Source organism: Nyctibius grandis, chromosome 20, assembly GCF_013368605.1.
Source record: "Nyctibius grandis isolate bNycGra1 chromosome 20, bNycGra1.pri, whole genome shotgun sequence".
NCBI lineage: Eukaryota > Metazoa > Chordata > Aves > Nyctibiiformes > Nyctibiidae > Nyctibius > Nyctibius grandis.
Genome location: NC_090677.1, coordinates 5713641 through 5737616, shown reverse-complemented (window position 1 = coordinate 5737616; position 23976 = coordinate 5713641). Strand labels below are relative to the sequence as shown.

Below are 23976 nucleotides of genomic sequence, written 5' to 3'. Positions count from 1 at the left end.
AACTTGTTTCTATCACTTGGCATTTGGTTCTGTTACAAATCAATATCAATGTGACAGCAGGCTACTCTCACTGATTTTTTGCTATTTTATGTCAGGATAGACAAAGCACTCTCCAATTCTTAATACTTAGTATCTGATTTCATTTCCAATTAAAAACTGTTATAGTGTGTGGGATGTGGAAAGTTAGTGTTTTCATTGGGAGGATGAGGAAGATGATTAATTTAATTTAAGCATGTAGAAGAACCATGGAAAGCTAGCTAGAACAATAAAATCAATGGACAAACACTACGTATCTTTCACTAAATAATTCTAAGTAACTCTGAGTTCTGCTTAGTGACAACTCACAGAAAACCAACTGTATTTTTAAGTGCAAAGTTATATTTTCATCCTATAAGCTGCCCCAAAACATAGTTTACACTGCATGAAGATACTGACATATCTGAAAAAATGTAGACACATTTTATTAAAATTAATTGACAATTGTTTTTTTTTACAAAGACAGTTTTTAAAAATACAGAGAGGGTAAGCAGGGAAAATGAATTAGGACGGGTCTTCAGGTAACACACATCTCAGGCGTTGTATCTATGAGACAGTGTTATGTACACTGAAGTGAACAGATATATGGTAATTCATTCTGGGAAAGGGACTTTGGGAAAGAGACAAAATTGCCATAAGATCAATTCTGAATGTCAGATATACGGATTACACTTTTGTGTTTATACAGCAAAGTAGTGATCATTGTAGGTATGAGTGTGTTTGCCTATGAAGTCTTTCTATACGCTCTTATTAAAACTGTACAGATCACTGTGCTAAAAGGTTCTGCTGTTTTTCTAAACTGAAGCGCAAATCGCTAAATGCAACCACTACTCTGGAAAATTAGATGACTAACATTGTCTCTAAAAATGAAATGGAAACGTACAAAGAACCAAGAGAAGCACATAATGGCATTTTTACCTTGTCTGGTTGCCCCCTCTCCCAAGGGGGAGGTGGGGGGAAAGCACGCGCACAGAAAGCCTCCCTGAATACACACAGGTAACATTTGGACAGATCTAACACTTCAATGTCCAAATGCCTCAGCCTGTGAAAAGTGGGAGTGTCTAATCCACTGCAGTGCTCTGAAAGGGCTAATATAAGGGGAACGGCTGATACGTGAAACTAGATAGGAAAAAAACTGCCACAGGGCAAGGGGCAAAGTCTTGCCATGGATTAAAAGCTAAAAGGGATAGGAAAGAAATTTAAAGCGAAAAGCATCTCCCCTGAGCAGCAAGGAGTTAAGCATATGGTGCCTCAACAGATCAGCAGGGGTGGAGACTATTACTCGTAGACACTTTCACATTCACGTACTTTAAGAGTTAAGGAGCTGGTATCCTTCATTCCCTTAATGCCTTCAGCACAGACCAATGGACAAAAATACATCCTTCTGCTAACAGATACAGTAAGAGCCATGGAGTTTAACATTAATACTGTAGCTAACATGGACATTTTTAAAGGGACAAAGCCAGCGAAGGGACAAAGCTAGACTCCTTCCAGTCATACTGAGTAATTAAATGTCTTAAAGGCTGTAATAGTTGCCAGACATACTTAGATACTTCGGGTAAAACCAGGCAGCCCAGTTCAGGATAGGTTTTACTCCAGTTCAGTTTAAGTAACACATAGTAACAAATGTGGCTGCCTCTCAAATAGGAAAATGGGAAAGGGAACAGACCCTTACATCGGACTCAACAACAAGAACAGCGCAGGGCTAGCTGTTTTCTATGTGTTGCCCTTGCTCTCCACACCCTCCCCAGGTCTCCAGAAACACTCTAAATTGCTATAGCTGCATAAAGGCAGAGCAGAAACCAGAATGGGATTTAGCATTTGTTACCTTACATAAATGCAATAATCACTGATGGTACATCCTCTGAAATAGTTACCTTTAGTTCTGCCTTTTACAGAAAACAGATAATAGGGCACAGCTTGAAATGGTCTAGAAAAGGCTCTTAATGACTGCAAGAAACACGACTTGAACAGGACCAAGTGCTTGCGAAGCAGAGGAGAGCCTACTCTAAGGCACCTGGTGTGGGGCTTTCTTTTTGTATTGAGCACTGCTTATTGCATGGGAGTCCTAGTACCAGAAATGAGTCACCATCTTCACAACGGGGCAGCTTTTGTCACTTACACAGTGGCAAAGAATGCTTGTTTCTACATTTTGCCATAAATCTGTAGACAGAGCATAAGAATAAATTGCATCATTTTGGAAAGAAACAAGCCTGTGATGCTTGCATCAGCCTTCTCTAGGCTTTGCTTACTGATCGCCATGTAACTTCTAATGAACTCAAAAGCACAAAGATTTTTTTCTAGACCCCTTTATCGCAGGGTGGCACGTGTCAATTGCTGCACTGAAGGAGCACACGACTTTCCTAAGCTGGAAGGTTGATTAATTCAGTATTCAATTACTGCACAGCACCCTACTCACCAGAACAAACACCAAGTGAATGCTTGAATCTAAGCGTATTTGTTGTGCTATACAGGAGTGGATTTAAAATGGTATTTTTAAGGACTTAGTGAATAAAATCACCTAAAAAATTTAAAGACCATTCAACTAAACAAGGTCAGAAACTCTGAGACATTTCTTCCCCTTCACAAAAGTAATGTTTCCACTAAATTGAGTTCTTGAGGGACAAAGAATGATCAAATTCAATGACAAACGGAGACATCAAATTCCTTCAAATAATTTTTTAACTGAAAATTGTTTAAATTCTCTTCCAAACAAACAAGCAATATTGACTGATAGAAAGTTATCTCATTTCCTCCATCCTGTTGTATTCTCTTTGGGATGTAATTATAGATGCTTTTCAGGCCTTACTTTTATAGCAGGGCAAGGGACACCTCAATTGAGAAAAAAATCACCAAACACAGGAATAAGAATAAACAAAACAGGAAGAAATTATCTAATCCTGCCTCACTACTCCAAGAGGGACCCTCTCTGTCTAAAATGAGTAAGATGTTTCTAAAGTTTGTAATACACATAGACCGGCATGCACGTTTTCAGTAAAACACTGGAACAAATACCCAGTACTTTGACTAGTGGTTCACGCCATTACCTGTGACATCTTCCTTCAGTATGACTTGCAATATCAAACTGCCAGTGCAATCCTTCAGTACTATATGCTTTCTACAGAGAAAAAGGCAGAAAATTCATTTATGTTAAGGAGAACAAGTCTAGGCCACAAATCTGCAAAGGAAACCTTTGCACCCTGACATACACTTGGTTTGTATGGTCCTTCTTAATATTTCTCTTTATCCAGCCACTTTTCTTTGCAGTTTTTACAAGTTTGGGATTTTTTTTGGTTCTTATTTTACCTCTGAAGGACAAAAATGAAACCCGCTTTTTTTTTTTTCCTCTGCATGCCACAATACACTTCATGCAATTCATAAAAGACAAAATACAGATATGTAAAAGCAAGACCCTTTACCAAAAAAAAGTTTTTATTTCTGTTTTTATTTTCAACCATTTATTTTGAGACACCACACGGAATGTCTCTTTTGCAATGGCAAAAATAGTAAAATGTCAGTTTCACCAATAACGTTTCAGAGTAGAGACTGTGTTTTACCAAACATGGCAAGAATGAATGTGTCTACACAGGATCACTAAGCAGTGGGTATATACTGTCTTGAGTACCAAAGATAATGGGCTCTTGAACCAAATATATACCTGTAACAGAAGACCAGGCTACATCCAACACTCTCAATTACTGAAAAAAGGGCCAGACCAGAGAGAACACGTGAGCAATGACTACAGTCTTTCCGCCCATCTCTTGCTAGAAGAACAAAATTTAGAAAGGCACATGGCAGGTGTGTGTGAACAGGAATGAGAACACTGCAGACACCTCTGCTCAACACTGCTAGAAACTAGAAAACAACATTTGTTGCCTTTGGCAGTAAAAATATATCCCTATAAAATCAGTTGCATCTTTGACGTATGAATGATTTGTTTCCCAACTGCAGCTTAGATTATTTCACACCTGTAAGATAAACTTAAAGAATCAAAACACATCTGAATTTTATCATTGTTACAGCCAGCCACAAGGGTGCAAGGAGCAGAGAGGCCCTCTGGACACTTGGCTTCCCCAAAGGTGAAGATGGATCAGAAGAGAAGTTTTCAGTCTTGGGACACTCAACCATTTTGCTTACACTCCTCTAAAGAAAATAATGGCAATTAGAGAGTTAGAAGAAAACAATGCTGCTGTGCTTGAGCATCTCCTTTCACAAAAAAAAAAAACTTAGGTCCGGATGAGGAAATTAAGGAACCCACTTCTGCTTGCTATGGGTTTCAGAAGGCTCAGGTTCCCTAAATCTGCCTTAAACCACTCAGCAATATGAAACAACTAAAACCAGTCAAGCAGGGGCAGTTTCAACCCACTGAAACAAGTGTCAGGAGGCAAAAAGTTAATTTCCTCTAAGCAGATGACTGCAAAAGCATAATAAGCAAAGTATGCATCAAAGAAGGGGCGTCTCCAGCTGCTCTGCAAAAATTCCTATGTACAGACAGGAAAAATAAACCAACCCAACCCAGAATTTGAGAAGTCATCTAGTTCGCCTCCTGCTCAAAGCAGTACTAGTAGTGTCAGACTTTGTCCAATGGGGCTTAGACCAGAACCTCTCTGGGTAACCTTTCAAAAGTTGTCACATACATTTGGATAGAACCTGTGTATCTTTTCATGTTATCGAAACTAATTTAACTATATCCTCCACAAGGTGTGCAAATAATTTAGACCTTTTTTTGTATATCTAATTAAAATCTAAAACCAAATGGGAAAGTGATTCTGAAAATAGTTTCAAGTGGAATTTGAAGATAACTAGAAGCTCAGAAGATCAAGCATGGACACAAAGAGCAAGCAGATGAACAGGTATACAACGGGCCCCAAACCAGACAGGACTGACATGAAGAATGAAACTATTCACACAGCCTAACAAAACTGCTTGTATCTTTCTTACTTTTATACTAAAAGATGAAGAGACAGAGTGCATGATGCTCTCATGTACCAGTTCTCTATTGAAAACAGCAGGATGGGCTACCATACAAAACAAAGGGGGGAGGAAAAGGTAGAATATTGAACTAATTCCAGTCATATTATTCAACTTGCTCCTTCCCTTGGTTCTTATCCCAGAGGTAAAAAAGCATTCAAAGCAAGAAACTGAATGGGCTATTTGCACTCAGTAGACTGATAATAATGGCATCTTGCATTACATATTTTGCCCCATAACAGAAACCTTGAGTTAAGCAACAAGCTACCAATAACATTAAAAAGAATATTCTTCTGTATTTACCTAAAACCTCTTAATGAACTAGTGACTAATTAAATTAGGAACATTTATGGATATTAGTGCTAATGCTAGCATTAACAGCAGGAAGAAGTTCTTTAGTTAAAGGAAGTTCTGTACAAGAACCGAGAGAAACAGTGAGAATGATTAATAGTAGGTATGGACGGTTCTGCACATACAGTCAGGGTGAACTCCACCTGCAATGGACTACTGACAGACAAAAAAGCGATTGTCAGATTTCCTGCTACTTTCAATTCTACGTAGAGAGTATGGAAAGGCTAAAGAAGTTCCAGAAGATTTTTTTTGTTCTTTACTTGTGGTTTAGAGTTTACAAAGGCTGATTACAAGAATACTTCCTCCTAACCTGCAATGCAGAAAGAATAACTTTTCTCCAAGACTCAGAATAGCAGACTTTATTAAAGATTTAAGAGCGTCAGTTATCAACTCACAAACAATGGTTAGAAACTGAATAAAACTAACATTGCTTCTAACACTATCAAGGTATCATCTCTGAAGGTGTTCTTAGGTACAGATACTTATTTGCCTTATTTGTCTCACAGAATAATATATAAGCAAGACAAGCAAAGAAATTGAGTAAATACAAGATTACTATGTTGTTATTTAGAAGAAATCTGGAGTACTGCTGAAAATCTTACTATTAGCTCTCAGGGGAAAAAAAAAAGTCAACATCATTTTAAAAGAGCACACTACAGAGCAAACACTTTGAAAAACAGAGTACCAGTAGGTATTAAATGTTTATCTGCCTATCTGGAAATTATCAGATTAAATCATGCAGATTGATTGCATCCATTTGCAATGTTGCTACGCTTCACCTCCGCTTAGTACATGATACTTCGTATAAGAAACCTGCATTAGCGTTGTGGAGAAATTCGTAGATTCAGAATGAGGTATCTGCAACCTTTTTACACTAAAAATCCTTCCCAAATACTAACACTACATATTTTTAACAGCAAGCAAGTCACTAAGGAAGAGAAGGAACTCTTCTCTGGGAATTTGAGATTGCTACTGCACAGTATGAATGCACATGCTAAAACATTTAATTACCCAGAGAAGATTACTCTTATGAATGCAGCTGGTGTCTAACATGAGGAAAAGAAATAATGAATGTATTGTTTGCAAAGGACTTCCACATATCATTTGCATCAGTCTCCTCCTTAAAAATAAGACCAACGCTACATCAGGTCAGTCATAGTTTTGTCTGGCTGAAGTCTTGAAAACCTCCAAGGACAGAAACTTCATTGCATCTCTGTTCTAGTGTTGCACTACACTTTTAATAAATCCCACCCCCTCACGTCCTACCTGAACTTCTTGTGCAGCAAACTGTGGCTACTGCTCTTCGTTGTGCTATCTGTCTCTACCAAGAAGAGTCTGGCACCATTGCCTCTGTAACCATCTCTCAAGAGGCTGTAGGCTTCTATTTGATTGCCCCCTGGCTTCCACCTCTCCAGGTTAAACAAACCCTCAATCTCTCCCTCTCCTCACAGGTCACCCCTGGCCATCCTGAGAGCCCTCTGTTTTCCAGAAATCTTTTCCCCAGCATTTCTAAATTTAGCAAGGCCCATTTTGGAAAGTGTACAGTGAGTATCTTCCTGTTTCCAAAAGACACATTCTCAGATTTTTCCCACCTCCTTTTTGGCATTCTTGTTATAATCAATACATCTTCTTTCTTTAGTGTTTGGCGTACTACCATTGAATAATTTTTATTTTACCATTAATGCTTCCTCAGAGATTTGCTTCACAGTACATGGACATCACTGTTATTAAGAGTGAAGAAAAGCTATTTGTTTGTGCTACAGGAAAAGAAAAAAAGATTGGCAAAAAGAAATGGCATTATGTTCAGGGTCAAATTTTGATGACATTTCTTCCTATTTTTCAGAACATTTTTCACATCTGAAGCAAACCTCACAGTTTTTAAAGCCAACGTTTTAAACAATTTCACAGAAAGATCAGAATAGAGCCTTACAGAAAAAAAAGCTCGCTGCAGACTTAACCAGATGGAGGTTGTTGACTCTAATACAATAACAGTCACAAGAATGAAGGGTTATTGCTTAAGTTATAGTCTTACAATCATCATGTAATTATAAACAAAAAATATTTTAGGTTAAATCATGCAAACACCTGCAGTATTTTTCTTGGTTAATACTTTTTTCCCCTCTTAGATCTCTCAATAATTCTCTGCTGTGTAGTTTCTTACAAGTTGTTCCTTGTCTGAGTTGTATACCAATTTCACAAGTTCACCAATTCCATAAGCTTGCACACTCAAGCCTCACTCCAGTTTTTCTATCAAATGTCTTGAGGATTTTTTTTTTAATATATATTTTACAGTGAAAAGACTCATTCCTCTTTAGCAGTCTTTGGGCTTCACAAGCAAGGGTAAAAACCTCTGAATACTGAGCAGACTCAAATAGCAAATATTATCTTTACATCTCATTCTGAGGCTGATGAACGAGCAGTGGAAAATATTTTGTCTTTTTAAATTAATGAAAACTTTTGACTTTGCATGCACCACAGCATGAGATGCATCCACCTTATTTTAGCTACCTCCAAATAAATCACCTAGAATAAAGCTGGTCATATAGGCATCTTTTGTATTACAAGAAGAGGTAAGGAGTTTCAACAGCTGCTTCATCCTATCTAATTTGAAGATGTATCTTAGGAACCTAAATCAATGAAGTTTCTGGAGGTGCTTCTCTCTCCCCATTTGGGCTTAGAGGGCACAACAGGGTAAAGTAAGTACCAAATGTCAGTGGGCAGTAGAAAACAGACCTCAGAGCCTCCTTATGTTTCGTCCTTGGCGGGTGTCTTTTGGGTGACAGAGCACGCAACATTCTTGAACTGGAGGAAACAGACAATCCCTACTGCAAAAGACTCAGACAGTGGACAAAGGAAACTGTCAGTCATTTTGCATAAGTTGTTGCGGCAAGCCTGCAAACTGTATCTGAAAGGGGCAAGTGAAGCGTCTAGGAAAATACAAAGTCATTAGCTTGTGCACATAAGCATGCACGAAATGGAAAAGCTAAATAAAAAGCAGGAGATGGAAGGAAGCTCCTATCAGATAACACTACTGCCTTTTATTGCTAAGATAAACTACCTTTTTTTCAGAGAAAAGCAATGCAGTAGATTTAACCCATCCTGCAGAATCATTTAATAAAGTACCATACAGGAATGCTCTGTTTCAGGTGGAATAGATCAGTGTTAGTATGGAGGCTTTACAACTGTTAACACTGAAAGGGCTATGAAGTGAGAGGAGACTCTGGAAGGTGCCAAATAACAATCTTGGGACCAAGAAATAAACAAATAAATAAATTCATTAGTGACATTGGCAAACAGTATGATGTTAAAACATGCTGCCAATACAGAAGACAGCTGGGTCAGGAAGCACAGAATGACTTTTAGGACAAAATCAAGGAAAGGACTTCAAAAAAAGGTAACAAACTTGTGAAGTTTTTCAAGAAAGTCACTGAACACAAACCCTATCTCTCCAGAACAGGTCTAAAAGTTTAATGTGTTTGGCCCACTGGGGCCAAGCATTTTTAATCCAGGTGGAGGCAGAAGAGTTGTTCACAAGAACAAAATGTACAAACCAGCCATGCATAAATGCTAGAAATTTGAGGAACATTTTTAATTAGAAGTAACAGACCTACACTCAGAGAGCATCTACAGCTCTCAAGCAGATAACAGGGTCACAAATTGTCCTTGGTATCCCCTTGCTATAGCAAAGAATGGTGATTGTGTAATACTCACCATAAAGCTCCTTGAGCCTCATGAATAAATCACGGAGACTGTTTGGATACGAGCTTTTTCCCTCACTCTGAAATGTCTAAAAAATTGTACTTACACAGGTGATTATTCACTTAATAAAAAACCCCCTTATGTATTTTGCCCTTCAATCCCCAACTACAAGTAAGCAGCAATGGTAGCTGGTATCACATCGGAAGAGGGGTAACCTCTAAAACTGTTAGATTCCAGTCAATTCAATTACTACTTCATCGTTTATGGGCACAAATATACCATGAATAACAGTTTAATGACTTTCAACAATATTTACACAATTTAGGCATATGCGTATTTGTAAAAAATGTGACTAAAGTCCCTCTTATACTGAGAAAGTATTTGGAATTCACAGTTATGGACACAGGTTTATAAACATTTTCTGAGGCAGGAAGAAATTTTCAAATCCATGTTGAACATCACCATTCTGTTTCAGAGATTAAACACTTGTCTTAATCCATACTTCAAAGGGAGTGAGAACTGTATTGTGTGTTATACCAGTATCTGTCTCAGAGCAATGCCAGAGCAATGATCTTTAATGTGAGAACAGTTAAATATGTTTTTCACTCCAAATACAACTTCATTACTATTTCTAAACTTAAAGTTAAGCCCCTATGAGAATTACAAGGTATTTTATAATTCTAGTTGTAAGAAGCTGTGGACAATGGTTTGCTGTAATTCCATCAGCACTACTGGAATAAAAAAAACGTGGACTCAAAACTCCAGTGATTCAGAGAAAAATACCTCCAACTAGTTCCTTAAGACAGTTAAAATACTTATCATCTTTGTCTCCAGCCTTTCCTTGTTTTTTTACAGGTTCCTTAGATCTAAATAACTAGAGGATTTATATATGTATATACATATATATGTATATAGTATATCATTATACTTTGACATGAAAGCAAAACTGTAGAAAAAATTTACAATAAATATAGGCTTTTTACTATATCAACAGATATATGCCATAATATAAATTGCTTACTTAAATTTAACTGCTGCAGATTCTGGCAGGCAGTAAAAATAAAATAACAGAGCAGACTTTGAGATTTAAAAATACAGTACAAGTTACTCTTCCAGTTCTGGAGGGGGAATGCCTTCGGTTCTTATAAACAGTGTTTCTAAAGGTTTCATTTTGCTTTCATGCAACAGTACACAAACCCTATCAAAACGCAAGGATCCCCGTATTTCACTCTAATCAACAGTGTCAGACATTAGGAATGTCTAATGAACAGTGCCAGACATTAAGAATGACAGAGAGGTATCGGTACTAACATTTTCACGGTCTTAATCCTACCAGAACACAGCCTGAAGCTCTAGAGCAGGGACTTGGCTGGAATGCTTTGCAGCTCTTCCTACCCACACACCTTCATGCCCTGCCCACTGAAACCAGAGACCAAGAGGGGACAGAGTATGTCCCAGTCTCACTGTGATGTAGAAGGAGGACACAGTCAGCGTGCTCACTCACACCAGGAGCTGGGAAGCATTCCCGCACCCCACAATTAGCTGTAGCCTCATGAACTTACACAGAATCACACAGGAACTCTGTACAGACAGTGGCAGCCCAGATGAGCCATCCTCACCATCAGATCACATATTCTTTTCCTTTACTTCATTACTTTCCAAACTGATCCTATGGACACCAGCCTCATCTAATACGTGACCCTGGCATATGTCTAAAGCAGGTCCATCCAGTGACCTGAAGTAAGCAGCTATTTTGTAACGTAACTGTGTGTGATCACGTAATCACAATGCCATAATGCACACACACACAGAGTGCAAATTAAGGCCACAAAGGCAACTTTAGTTCTGGTATTACCTACGCTTCTAAGAGCTCAACTTCACAATGGAAATGATGCTCTTACAGGGCCTTGCTGTTAGTTTGCTTGGGGTTTTTCTTCTTGCTGGGAGAAAGGGAAGGGGCAAAACAGAGGAGCAGCATAACACAAGCCTGAGAAAGCAGACGCTCCATTGCATGTAGAGATCCATTCGGCTCTCAACAACTTTTATCTAAACAAAGGCTACACAACTTCAGCTAAGAAATTAAGCACCAGTTTTTAATACCCATTGTATGGCAGTATTATGGTATTATTGTTGAATAGTTCACTCTACCATCTCAAATATGTCTGAGGTCTTCCACCTGAAGAGACAGATTCAACAATCTTATGTTCTTTTCTTGCACATACTGTAATGCAGAGAATTAAACTTCTTTTTTTCCTTATAAATTACCTCAACATACCCGCTACAATTTAACCTCAGTCTTTGTTTTAACAAACAGTAAATGTATCCATTCCTCTTTATGCACAATTTCTCTGTCCTGTTACCTCCAATTTGCATCCTTCCCATTTCTGGCTCCCCTTCTCTCTTTCATTTGTGTTTTTATTTCTCGCAATTTCCGAGTACGCTATTATTCTATAATTCTATTTTCACTAACTCTATACTCTGCCTGCAGTAATTGCTCTTCAGTAACACATTACCTTTTCATTGGGCATACAGGATGCACTTCACCGCCCTAGGTTACTCATGTAAGCTAACTTAGTAGCTAATGGCAGCATAAACACACAGTCCTCTCCCTCCTGGAGTGTCACCTTGCAATCAGCTGGCTCCTGAAAGACCCAGCAGTGATAGAACGTTTTGGGTTACACCTGAGGCCTGCAGCCAACCTGCATTTTCCCTGTAAGCTGAAACAGTTAAACAAACAAAACAAACTAAACCATCAAGCAACCAAAAAACCCCACCTGATTTGACGTCTAATTCATTGCAGATCATATAAATACAGGTAAGAATGAAAAGTACATGTTTCTTTTTTCCACTCCTACTGAATAGCGTAAAGATAGTGGATTCTTAGGTTTGAAGTACGTCCCTTGACACAGGCAAACATTCCAATCAAAACCAGTTTTACACCTTCCTGTCTTTTGTAGATAGACAGATTCGGGTATATTATATATTACTGTCAAAGCAAGGAGACAGAACAGAAATCATTGTCAACTCCTAATGCATTTAAAAACTACCAGTTTCAAGAAAGACGGGCTCAGCTTCTACATGGGAAACAAAGCTATGCTTTCCTATAATTGCTGTTGCCCTTGGTATTTGTCATAGTTCAGAAGTTATGAAAAAAAGAATGTCACAATGAAAGTTCTCAGATTTTTCTCATCAAATTGTCAGAAAAGAAGATAAAAACAGGCAAGTCTATTTCAAACTCTTCTCGCTATTCTGTCCCTTCTGCCACTTCATTGTGATGTCAGTTTACTCATTTCATGTGAAGGCAGTTCTGTCCTGGACATACTTGAACCGATTAAGACAGAGCTCAAACAAAACTCCTGCCTGTTCTTGCGTTAAAATAAAGTAAATGTCAGTCAAACGTAAAATACTAGGAATTTGTTTAGACTGACAGAGCTAGGATTTAGATTTCTGAGTTCATGAAGCTAAATCCTATATTCCAGAGATGTCCAGACTTGCCAGAAAATTTCTTAATCACAATTTTTTAACTGCCCAACTATTAGACTTGCAACCACTGAAAACACGGAAGTCCTGGGAGCTCCGCAGCTTTGGTTTTTATTAAGTACACACTCTGAAAGGCCAGAGATTCATTTATGTGAACAACATAAACCATTTATAGAATAGTGCAGTTACACCCCTGCTGCCAGTACAGGAATATTCCAACATAGAATACCCTCTTTTTGAATATTATGAAAAAGGAAATGGACACTACTACCCATTTTAGGAAGTTCCAAATTTGCTTAGCAAAAGTGAAGATATTTGGGGATATTTAACGACTGCTCAACAGTCCTTAAAGTGGTAAGCACACACAAATGATGCTTTCATCTGCTTAGAACAGGAGTGGTAAGGCCAGTAAAACAAAGTAGAAAGCTGCTGCCTCATCAGTTATAAGTCTCCAAACATCATTACTTGCATTTAAGAACTCTGCTAAAAGTCTTCCATAACTTAAAAAACCTTACATAAATTATGTAATTCAAACAAAATTTTAAAAATTAGTTTTGAACTACACCATATCATCATAACTGAATAGCATGCTGAAAGATTAGAGACCATATAGTGAATCATTAGTGCATAGTTAGTGCATTAGATCAGAGAATCCCAGGATCACTTTAACTGTGGCATATAAAGGAAAGTTTATACCACTAAAGAACTGAGAACATAGCTTAGAAATCAGACTTACCATTCTTGGTCAAATACTGAACATTCGTCATCACTCCTTCAGTGTAAGTCCCCGGTTCAAAATTGTCCATCTCACCCGAAACAATATGAGCTACTCTTGAAGCACGCCCTCGGATTGCACCTGCTGCACAGTCTAAGTTGTCTGCATTTTGCTCTCTCAGTGCAATGATACACTTGTTTACATCCTCAAGAATATGGCTTTCTGCAAATAAAACAACATTTCTTTTAACATGGCACCTCTTACACAATCAGTCACATTTTAGGCACGGAGTTGATTGCAACAATACTGAGTCAGAAAGCGTTAGAAAAGTATGAAAACCACAAAACTTCACATACATAGTGAATATTTGCAGAATGAAGGAAAATTTCAAGAGATTAAAGCCATTACTTATTGTTGAACCCTTCTTAAGCCACTGTGACAAAAGGTTACATAATGAGATGAATCTCCGTCGACAAACAATTGCCCCAACAACTAAAGTAACTTCTTTTATATCAATGTATTAGGATGTTCATGCTAAATTGAACTCTTCTGTGAACAGAAAAGCAGTATTTTTGCCTAGTACTAAAATTACACTATTACTTAAGTTATTGCAATATGCTTCATTATTACAAAATGTACATTGATGACATATTTTCCATATGATTTCTTATTTACAGTAACATATTTACTGCAGTACTATGTCTATTATTGGTTTATATATGATTGGTGACATTCAAATAAGTATGTGCAAATATGTATCTATATACACATACAGTATCACTTATCAATACATTAACACAATTACGCAGCACTGGCTTCCTTGCTACAGCTGCATTATTTCACTGTGCCTTCCTGCCACACAATACCTCCCCCCCCTTCAACTATCTCTGTCATTGCCCAATAATAGGATTTCTCTTTTCTATTATCATGCTTTCATTCCCACAACATTCTTTTCCTTATTAGAATTCTCCTCTGGTTTACTGTCAACTCTAGTTAAATGATTTTTTTTTTTTTGCTCGATATGTGGCAGTACAACTATCCAAAGCCTATCTATTTTTACATTACTCATTAAAACATACACACATTATAGTCACCTTCTGCCTCTCCAAATGTACCTACATACAAAATTTTACATTTCTGGCACCAAACACAACACAAAGTTTGAGAATAGGCAGGGAGATGCTGTTAATCCATGTGAAACACATGATGATAAAGAACCTCTGAAAGTCAAAAAGTCTCTTACACGCCAGTTCCTGGATCAGAGATTAAACAGGTTAAAGATGATCCTCCTAGTAAAAAGCTTTAAGAAAAAAATAAACATGCACAAAATCACCCCATTACTAAACGGATGAAAGATGCAATAAAAAAGGACTATTTAAAAAAACCCCACAACATTATAAATCACAGTAATTGCTATCTTCTGACTATAGACAATATTTAACATTCATAGGGGTTCTTCAATATTTGATAAAGACGAAGAAACACCTGAGAGCTGAAGAAGTGTATGTTGTATGGTTAAACAAAGAGGTACCCAGTGGTGCCTTTGCTAAGGCTGGGAGTTGAAATAAGCTGACTCTGTCTTCCTTACAGATCAAACATGTTTACATCTGGCAGTCACCTCCAATGCAGGTAGAACTGCAAAGTTGCTTTTGTAGTTTCCTCTTTGACAGACTTTTTTTTTTTTTTTTAAACGGTGGTAGCTGCCCTTTGCCAAGACAAATCGAGCTGCCTGACACACTTCCACACTAAAAGGCACCAGACACTCAGTACAGTTAAAAAAGAACAAAGATTTGGCTAGAGGAAAACACAAGGAGAAAATTGTTTCTTAGACGCAACTGTTGGGTTGACACAGTCAGATATGAAAACGTAGACAAATGCGGAAGGGTGCCAAGCAAAGAATTATACAGTTTTCTTCTAAAAGAAATCACTGCCCTTCTGCATTTCTGAAGATCCATTTTCTGAACATTTTTCAAATGGCAATAGTGAAGCTATTTTTGCTATTGCTGTTTTTCAGATGGCAACAGTAAAGTATTTGTGCTTAACAAACTATTTTTTGACACTCAAATATATAGTAATGGAAAAAAGATGATCAGCAGGAAGGATGGAGACGAAGGAGAAAATACTGGTAGTAAAGTAAGAAAAATACATTCAGGTACATGTCACCGATCTCCAAGGTCGGGAGAAAAAGAAAGTTTAGTAACAGTGACTTTGTTAGCGCTGTTTGTTCAGTCTGTGCATATTGTGTAACTACACCCATGGACTAACATCTCCACGGAATTAGGGCAATGAGAGGACTGGAAACTATTTCAGTTTCACCCATGCCAAACACAACACATGAAACTGTGAAAGAAAGGGGCAAATGATAAGATGTACAAAGACATTCCAGGGACTACTCTGTGCTGTACAGGTTAATATCTCCTCTTTTGTTTTTCAGGGATCTCTCCCTGTGTGCTTTCCACAGTGGGAGGCTTCCAAACAAACCAGTTTGTGAAGGTGCACGAGGCTGAAAAAGGCTGAAGCACTGAAGGAAAGAGGGAGCTGACATGCACAGAATGCAGAGAGAGGACTACCAAAACCCCATTTCTGCTGCCATAGTTATGTCTAAAATGAAGTAGCACAGCTCACCATTGCTTTAGGCTTAATATTGTCCAACTGTTAACAGAGGTAATTACAGAAGCCGAGAGCGCAACCTCCACTTTGAGGGCCTTTGTGTGAAGAATACGCTGCCTTTTCACTGTTCAGCAAAGACAACAACTAAAAGGCTTAGTCCTGTGTAAATAGAAAGGTAGGGCTCCTCCAGTATCTACCAAGTGAAATCTCCATAATGGAAAAACATAGTTAATTGGTTATCTTGTGTGATATGCACCTCAAGCGAATTTCAAAAAAAATATTGCACATGGCCTAATGGAAATACTGTATAAATGGAACACACGATGGAAAGATCCTAGTTTCTAAACCCTTCTAAGAGATGTCAAAAACAACACTCACAAAGAAAAAGCAAACTTGAGGCCAAATGCTCAATGGAAATGCTATTAGACCTGTATGTTGTGGCCCGAGATCCCAATTAGCTGCTTCCTTCCAAGCTATCAAAGCTCATAATAGTATCAGGGAATAGAAACCAGAATGTGCTATATCCTTCCGGACACTGTGTTTCAAAGAAGACAAAGACGGACAGAGATTTTATTAACTGTATATTGTCCATCCTCCTTCTACTAGAAACGACGTGCGACTTTTCTTGCTACCTCCATACACTGTCACTCGTAAGGCGTCAGTTGAGAACTTGACAAATTGCAATACACAGCTGGATAGGGGTCACTTCTCTATCTGCATACTCTCCTGGGCTACAAGATCAAGGAAACACCCTCCTCCAGAAACAGTAACATGCACTCATACAACTTGCTCCTAGCCTCTTCATTTGGCCTAGTCATCTTAAACACACCCTTCTTACGTCAACTGAGAGAAATCATCTGTTTTAGGGACAATCCACCATTAATCATCCTTTATGTACATGTGTAAATGTGTTCAACTGACTTAGGCCTTAGAGGTGCCCATTTCTTTCCTCTGGCTATAAAAAGCTAAGAACGCTTAGCTCAGTTTTTATTCTAAAAATTACAGGAGATGGTTCATCTCCCATTATCCATGATAATGTACAGGGCAAAAAAGGATTTTTTACGTATTAATACTCTGTAATATGATTCTGACTTTGTAGGAGAAGGAGGGAAAAATAATGAATTGGAAAAGGCAGCAGGATATGAAAGAGGAGACAATGAGGGAGAAGTAGAAACAGAGCATTCTTGTTTAATCCTTGGAAATCACCATAACCACAAATCATGTTTGCAATATGCCACCCCCTTCCCAACCGCTACTAACTTCCAGAATGTACACAGCAAATCGTACTTAGACTAGCCATGTCTCAGCTATGAACCTAGGTAGCTATAATTATGTTAATAACCATTCTTTCCGGAAACAGCAGTCTCTTCACCAAAGTAGCTATACCTGACATACACTAAAATTTTTCAGAGAGTGTAATCTAACTTCCTAAAAAACAAGTTCAACAACTCCAGCTCCTTGAAGTACAACGGAATAAACCCTGCCAACTGTAATCTGATCATGGCAACTCCCAATAATGCTGACTAGAAGGCCATTTGGCCTAGACTAGGAGACTAAGCAGCACTGGACTAGAAGACCCTTTTTTGTCTCAACTACTGCAGACAGACTGATACTTTAACATCATGTTATTTATATTAGTATTCTCATGGTACATGCACACCTCTTACATCTGATCACAAACATGGGGACTGACAAATGGCCCCCCCTTCCTCTTCCATAGCAAGTAGTACTTCAACGAACCTGCATTATACACCCAGCTTTGCTAAACTGCTCCAAAAAGTGCCTCCACCATTTAAATACATTTACACTTAATACAGTAAGCGCTTCCAGACAGATCCAAGAAGCCATGAGTTAATCAGCATACATCCCTCATCTCTCATACCACTTTCTAGAAATTTAAGTTTTAGTGAACACAGCATGCTGGAAGAACACTGGCAGGTAACCTTAACTCTACCATTAATAGGTTAATTGACTCTGGTCTTTCACTTCTTCACTGAGGTGTGAGGCTGGTGAATGAGAGGTAACAGTCAAAATGAAACAGGTGAGGATCTGAAGCGGGGGGGGGGGATCACTGCAAGGATAATGAGGTTCACCAGAATAACGAACAGTTGCTCAGAGAGGCTGTAAAATCTCTGTTTTTAGTCTGAATTCAGTGTGGGCCCAGCTGTGAGCAGTATGATGGACTAGACCTTGAGGTCTCTTGCAACCAGAATGATTTTATTATTCTGTGATACAGAGGGAAAAAACAGCAAGGACTGCCAGCCAAAAGGACCATGGGCTAAGGCTGACATATCCAGGCTCCACAAATCATTGAAACACACCTTCTCTGCCTCAGCAAGTCCTTTTACAGATTTGGTCATAAAATTCTTCAGAACATTTGCCACCAACTGTCAGCCTTAACTTAGACTTTTCTTCTCAGGTTGTTATCTCAGACGTAATAATTACTTTTCACTCTTCCCTTTAGCTACTGGATAATGGAGAACTGTTTGCCTTAAAAAAAACCTGTCATATTTTCCTTAGTATGTAGCATCCAGTTCATAAAATAGACAGGAAAATTATTTTCTTTATACTCAGCCTGGGCCTGTTCCGTTCATTTACACAGCAACGCACAACCAACACATTTATTACTCTCCTTGGAACATTCCCTCTCAAAAAATACAGGAGACAATTTCCCCTTCTGTCACCTTTATAAACCTTGGGTAAAAGTTCTGGGAGGCTTCTTTTTCCAGTAGATGAACTACAAAATGGGAGAGACTTTTCTCTGGAATTTTTTTTTTCATGTTTCCTCATTCACCTCAGCTTTTCAGCAGCCTACTAGAACTGTCTGGGGGAGAATTCTTAACTACACGAGAGGATTCTCCTTCAGCGTATGAGCAGAAGACTGGGTGTCATACACAAAATGCTCCATAAGCCTTTGTTTGGGCTTTTGTGCCCCACTTGCCCCTTCTGAAGGCAGAGCTGCTTACACAGCTAATGAATTAAAGCCAACAGAGGCTACAAAAAAAAAGTAGTTGCATTCTCAGTGCTATGGAAGTCGAGATTCAATTTTCCATATCATTTGCTCTGCCAAAAGAGAAAAGCTGAAGTCTGCAGTTTTATTGCCTTGGGTAAAATATGAGTTGGCCCTAAACAGGGCGTAAATAAATCCGTTTTCTGCCCTTCTGTGGCTGGAAAAGGGAAAATTTATTGTTGCTTCCTAAATTCTGCATTCAAAATCCAAATCTAGCTAAAATATTATCTAACTTCATGAAAATATCTCTTAAAAACTCAGAAAGGCCTTGGTAAATCATAAATCCTGAAGTCTAAAATGGCAAAAGCAATGCTTTCTGAATAATGGATTATCTAAATGAATTAGTTTATGCCAGGAATTACAGAGACTTTTTCATTAAGCTCCAGTCTTACCTCATTGGAAATGAAAGTCTTTTGAACAGTGAAATAACTACTCAGATTACACAGAAATAGTTCATAGCACATATCTTAAAAATCAATGCATAGCTGATACCCTAGTTAATAATTTCAGGACAGATGCTATAGAATGAAGAGCTCACAATCTTCCTAGTTTGGACCAAACAGCATAAAAAAAATTTGCAATTACTAGGGAATACTCAATGTCTCTTTGGATCAGCTGGAGGATTTGGTGAGTTTATCACCTTCAAAAGATTTAATTTCTTATGGTGGGGGGAAAGGGAATTAACAAACATGAAAATTCATCATCTATTTCCTTCTGCTAAATTAGTGGTATACAATTTGAGACCTTTTGCATTACCTGTTGTACAATGCGTGCAACAAAGCAGACCACGTTATGTTAAATGGTAGCTATTTCATTTATGTCTATAAAATATTGTCACAAGGTAACAGCCATCTGCCACTCTTAGATAATTGTTCAGGTGAAAACACTGACTTTATGGTAATATTCTCTTGTAACAGCTTTATATCTGCTATACTGAACATGTGATGGAACACCTAATAATTCTGTTTGACATAACAGCCAACCCACAGATAGGGCAAATGTTAACAGATGGAAAACATTTAATTGACAAGAGATAATTTGGGGTAGGAAACTCCAAAGTCTCCCTACAAAAGTGATAAATTCTAAGCTGTGATAAATTTGTCAGTTTTCCTGGTGGAAGCATTATACTCATCTGCAAATTGCTTGCTTACTGTTGAAAACAGTTACCTCTCAAAGTATCAAACTTGCAGAAAGAAAAGCTGCCTTTTCATTAGATCCGTTTTTCCACTGAAGTGTAAGCTGGTATCATTTTTCATGTTGTTGGGGGGCAAGGGGTGGTGCTGGTTTTTTTGGGCAGTTTTTGCGTTTTGGAGGAGTTTTGTTTGGAGCTTTGTTTATGTATGTTTAAGGGGTTTTACACTACCATGCACCACATTTCTGAGATCACATTTAAAGTGTCTGCTAAATTTATTGGCAACAGAAGTTTGAACACATGTGTCAGACTTCGTGCAACCCACAAATTCAATTAGGCACGTTCCTTGATTTTGCACTCTTTTCCCCCCTGTCCCCACAATGTGCTAAGGATTCCCCACTTTGTAGCAAACAGGCACATCTCCTATCCAGCTGCTGGAGGTTCCAAAGGGTAGGCTGCCTTCTGATCATCACGAAAACCTCATTAGTATCCTACTACTTGTTATCAAGTTCACAAGAGGGGACCTTAAGGGAACACATCACATTCAACAATCAGCTTTTGCTCATCTTGTGCATGTGTGTCTGTCTGTTTCCCCAAGTTTCATTTTTAACTAAAACATGGGTTTGACATGCTACACACTAGCCTAGCTGGCTAACTTTTAGTGGTAAAAGCACACACCAGAAGATTCAGAACTACAACACAACTGGAACCTGCTCTCCCAGATAAAGATTTTGTATCATATCCTAGAAAGAGAGAGTCCAGCATTCTGCACTGTAGTAGCATCATCACTTTAAACTCTTAGTGCCACTGATCAAAAATCTTCCCGTATCATTTGGCTGTGCTTATTCAGATACACAAGTGTTCTAAAAAATGGTATGTTTCCAATAGGCCTCATTACAAAAAACAAGCAAATCAATTCCTGCAAAGCTGCATAAAACCATTAAAAGCTACTGCCACAGCTGCAGCTGGAAAGCTATTAGCAACCAAGCTGTTAGGAAATAAACACACAAAAAATTAATCCCAATGCACATCAAACCCATGCATCTTAAACCATGCTCCAAAGGCTGCCAAATCTGAACACAGCTAGATCAAATACAAAGTGAATTCCAAACGCATCAGCCTTCAAAACTCTAGAAGAGGATGCCAGTAGTTTGCAAAGCTTGTGACAAGAAACAAATCTTGCAGATAACTAGATCCCAGCAACAACTTAGTGAAATTCAGTAAAAAGTGAGAAGGAATTCAATATGAAATTTCAGTTTGTGTATGTAAACTTTAAATAATCCAAATTTCTAAGTCCACTGCTGAACTGCACTACCTAGCTCCTTAGTCCTGCCTACTTACTGAATGACTTCACACATCTGATTTGGTCTTATCCTCAACAGCTCTGCAAGTTCACCACTAAAAGGTTCCCAGAAAATCCTGGATTAGAAAACGCTGATTTGAAATAGCAGGTTTTTATGGGACAACACTTGCCAAAATCAGCATGTGATACATGGTCCAATTTGGTGGCTAGGATATGGCACACCTAAACAAGCAGTCCTTAAGAATGCATCAATTATCTAAGAAGTGTAACACCATTATTATGTTTGCCCTTGGGTCTAAGCAGTCAGTATCACAAGAGTATTTTGCATTTAGATCAGTATATCAGGGACTGGGTGCTACTTTTGGGGCAAGGATATGGAACAGTTCGAACAAAATGGATACAATGAGCATCAACAAATTACCAGGAACAAGACATTCACCTAAAGGAAACTGAAAACAAATTGTTGGAACTACTAGTTGTGACATGTAACGTGTAAAGTTCTATTAACCTTGATAACAGAGTTAGAAAAATTGATTACTATGGTGATAACTTTCAAGGCATTTGGTAGGAATCGGGAAACAGAAACCTATACGTATTATTTCTGTTGGGCAAACTGGTAGGAACTTTTATAGAAAATGGAATAGAGATACGAATATGATGTAATTAAGAAGAGTCAAAATATCTTTGTAGAGTAGAAAGTCGTGTAACACACACTGGAAATTTTTAAGGCAGCAGTGAACAGTGGGATAAGTGATTCATTTGGTAACTACAGAGTGGATTTCCAAAAGGCTTTCAAAATGGTCTTGCAACTACTATTCCTGGACAACTTCGAGATTGCATGTGATGACAGATTTTTCTTAGGTGTTACTTACTTCTTACAGAACAGAAAACAAGGGATAGAAATAAGCAGACAGTTTTCACAATTACGTAAGCTAATGGTTCCACAGGGATTGGCACTGAAATTGTGTGATTCAATACTTTCAGGAGTAACATAAAAAGGGTGTATTTAAGTAACAAAGGAGGGGTTTGTCTTTTCTCATTTAGGATAGTCAAAATTGACAACAAAGAACTGAAGATGGCTATCAGTACCAAGTGATCAGTCAATAAAACTGACCGCATGCAATGTCAGTAAACTCAAATTAATGTGTATACTGAAAAAAAAGCCCTAAGTCTATATAAAATACTGGGCTATAAATTAGTTACTACTATTAAGCATAGAAATTTCTGAAGTTAATTAAGAAAATTCTAGAAGCACACTAGCTCAATTACTATTAGAAGGTAAACAATGTTAGGATTTCCCAGGGAAGATCTGACAGTAAAGAAAAAAGGGCTTTACTACGCCAGCATAATCCACATGCCTATCTTAAATGCTGCAAACAGTTCTTGTCCTTACTTCCATCTAAAAACATCCATTTCAGTAAGCAGCAGGACTAAAAACAAAAACCCCTACTTTTCCACAAAATACATCTCTGTTGAAATAACAGTTATGTAACGTTATGGAAGACAAACAGGTTAAAAGAAAGTGTAGGAGACAGCAGAGGATATGCCCAGCAAGGGCAATGTCGTATGGTGGCTTTGACAGAACCTTCAGGTGGGCCTTTAAAGTGATGACCGATGAAAGCTATACCAGCAGAAGTAAACTTTGCATGCCCAGTGACACGCACAGCAAGCCTTTAGTCTTGATCAAAAAAGCAAAAATTCAAAGCCATTTTCTCAGCCTCCAGGTGAGAGTCATGAAGAGGGAGCTTGACTGTTTTAGCTTAGTGAATCCATATTTATCCTGAAGCATATTATAGTCAGGCCAAACAAACCTGAGACAAACTGTATTGAAACCCACTGTGTACTTAACTTCCTGTTTGAACACCATTTCACCATAAATAAGCAGATACATCTCTACTTTGGTTCTTATGTTTATTCTCTTTAAAAAAGCACGCATGGTATTTTGCTATTGCATGTGCCAAAAAGCCAGCAGGAAAACATCAAATTTCATCTTAAGTTTCTGAATAGCATCTTGGTTTTTTCCCTGTCTCCATAGCTATGCTAAGAGTGAATCTATAATCGGCAATTTTTGTGATGCATTTATCTATAAACATGCTACATAGACTAGAAAAACAGTGATAAACTGGAACAGAACTTTGAGTCATTGACGGAAAATTAATTATATCAAGAAAGATAAGCAAGACAGAAATCTGAATCATTCCCTTACTCCTTGTCCAAGTATTTACAGTATATTTTTCAGTTTACTTTGAGTGCCTTCAACTGTCCACATTGCCATCTTAATGAATGTCTATTCAAAGTAATTTGAAACATAAGCCTGACCAAAATCTAAAATTTAATGCTATAAATATTTAAAGAGTGAGGCCTGGCCTTATGATTCAGGACTAGAGGACACAGCCTCAAGCTTCGCCAGGGGAGGTTCAGGTTAGACACTAGGAAAAATTTCTTCTCAGCAAGGGTCATTAGCCATTGGAAGGGGCTGCCCAGGGAGGTGGTGGAGTCCCCATCTCTGGAGGTATTTAAGAAAAGCCTGGACATGGCACTTAGTGCCATGGTCTAGTTGACACAGTGGTGTTAGGTCAAAGGTTGGACTCGATGATCCCAGAGGTCTCTTCCAACCTGATTGATTCTGTGATTTTATTTGAGTGCTATTCATCAAGTGCATTTTTTTA

At 38.2% G+C, this 23976-nt stretch overlaps 1 protein-coding gene across 4 annotated transcripts in view; it reads right to left on the bottom strand.

Annotated features, from left to right (window-relative positions):
* Positions 1–23976, bottom strand: part of CTNNA3 (catenin alpha 3) — a 515833-nt gene that overhangs the window by 123261 nt on the left and 368596 nt on the right. For all 4 annotated transcript variants that reach the window (XM_068416489.1, XM_068416488.1, XM_068416490.1 and 1 more), the window contains one exon: positions 13274–13474. In XM_068416489.1, coding sequence (XP_068272590.1) covers positions 13274–13474 — 201 coding nt within the window. The remainder of the gene's footprint in view (positions 1–13273; positions 13475–23976) is intronic.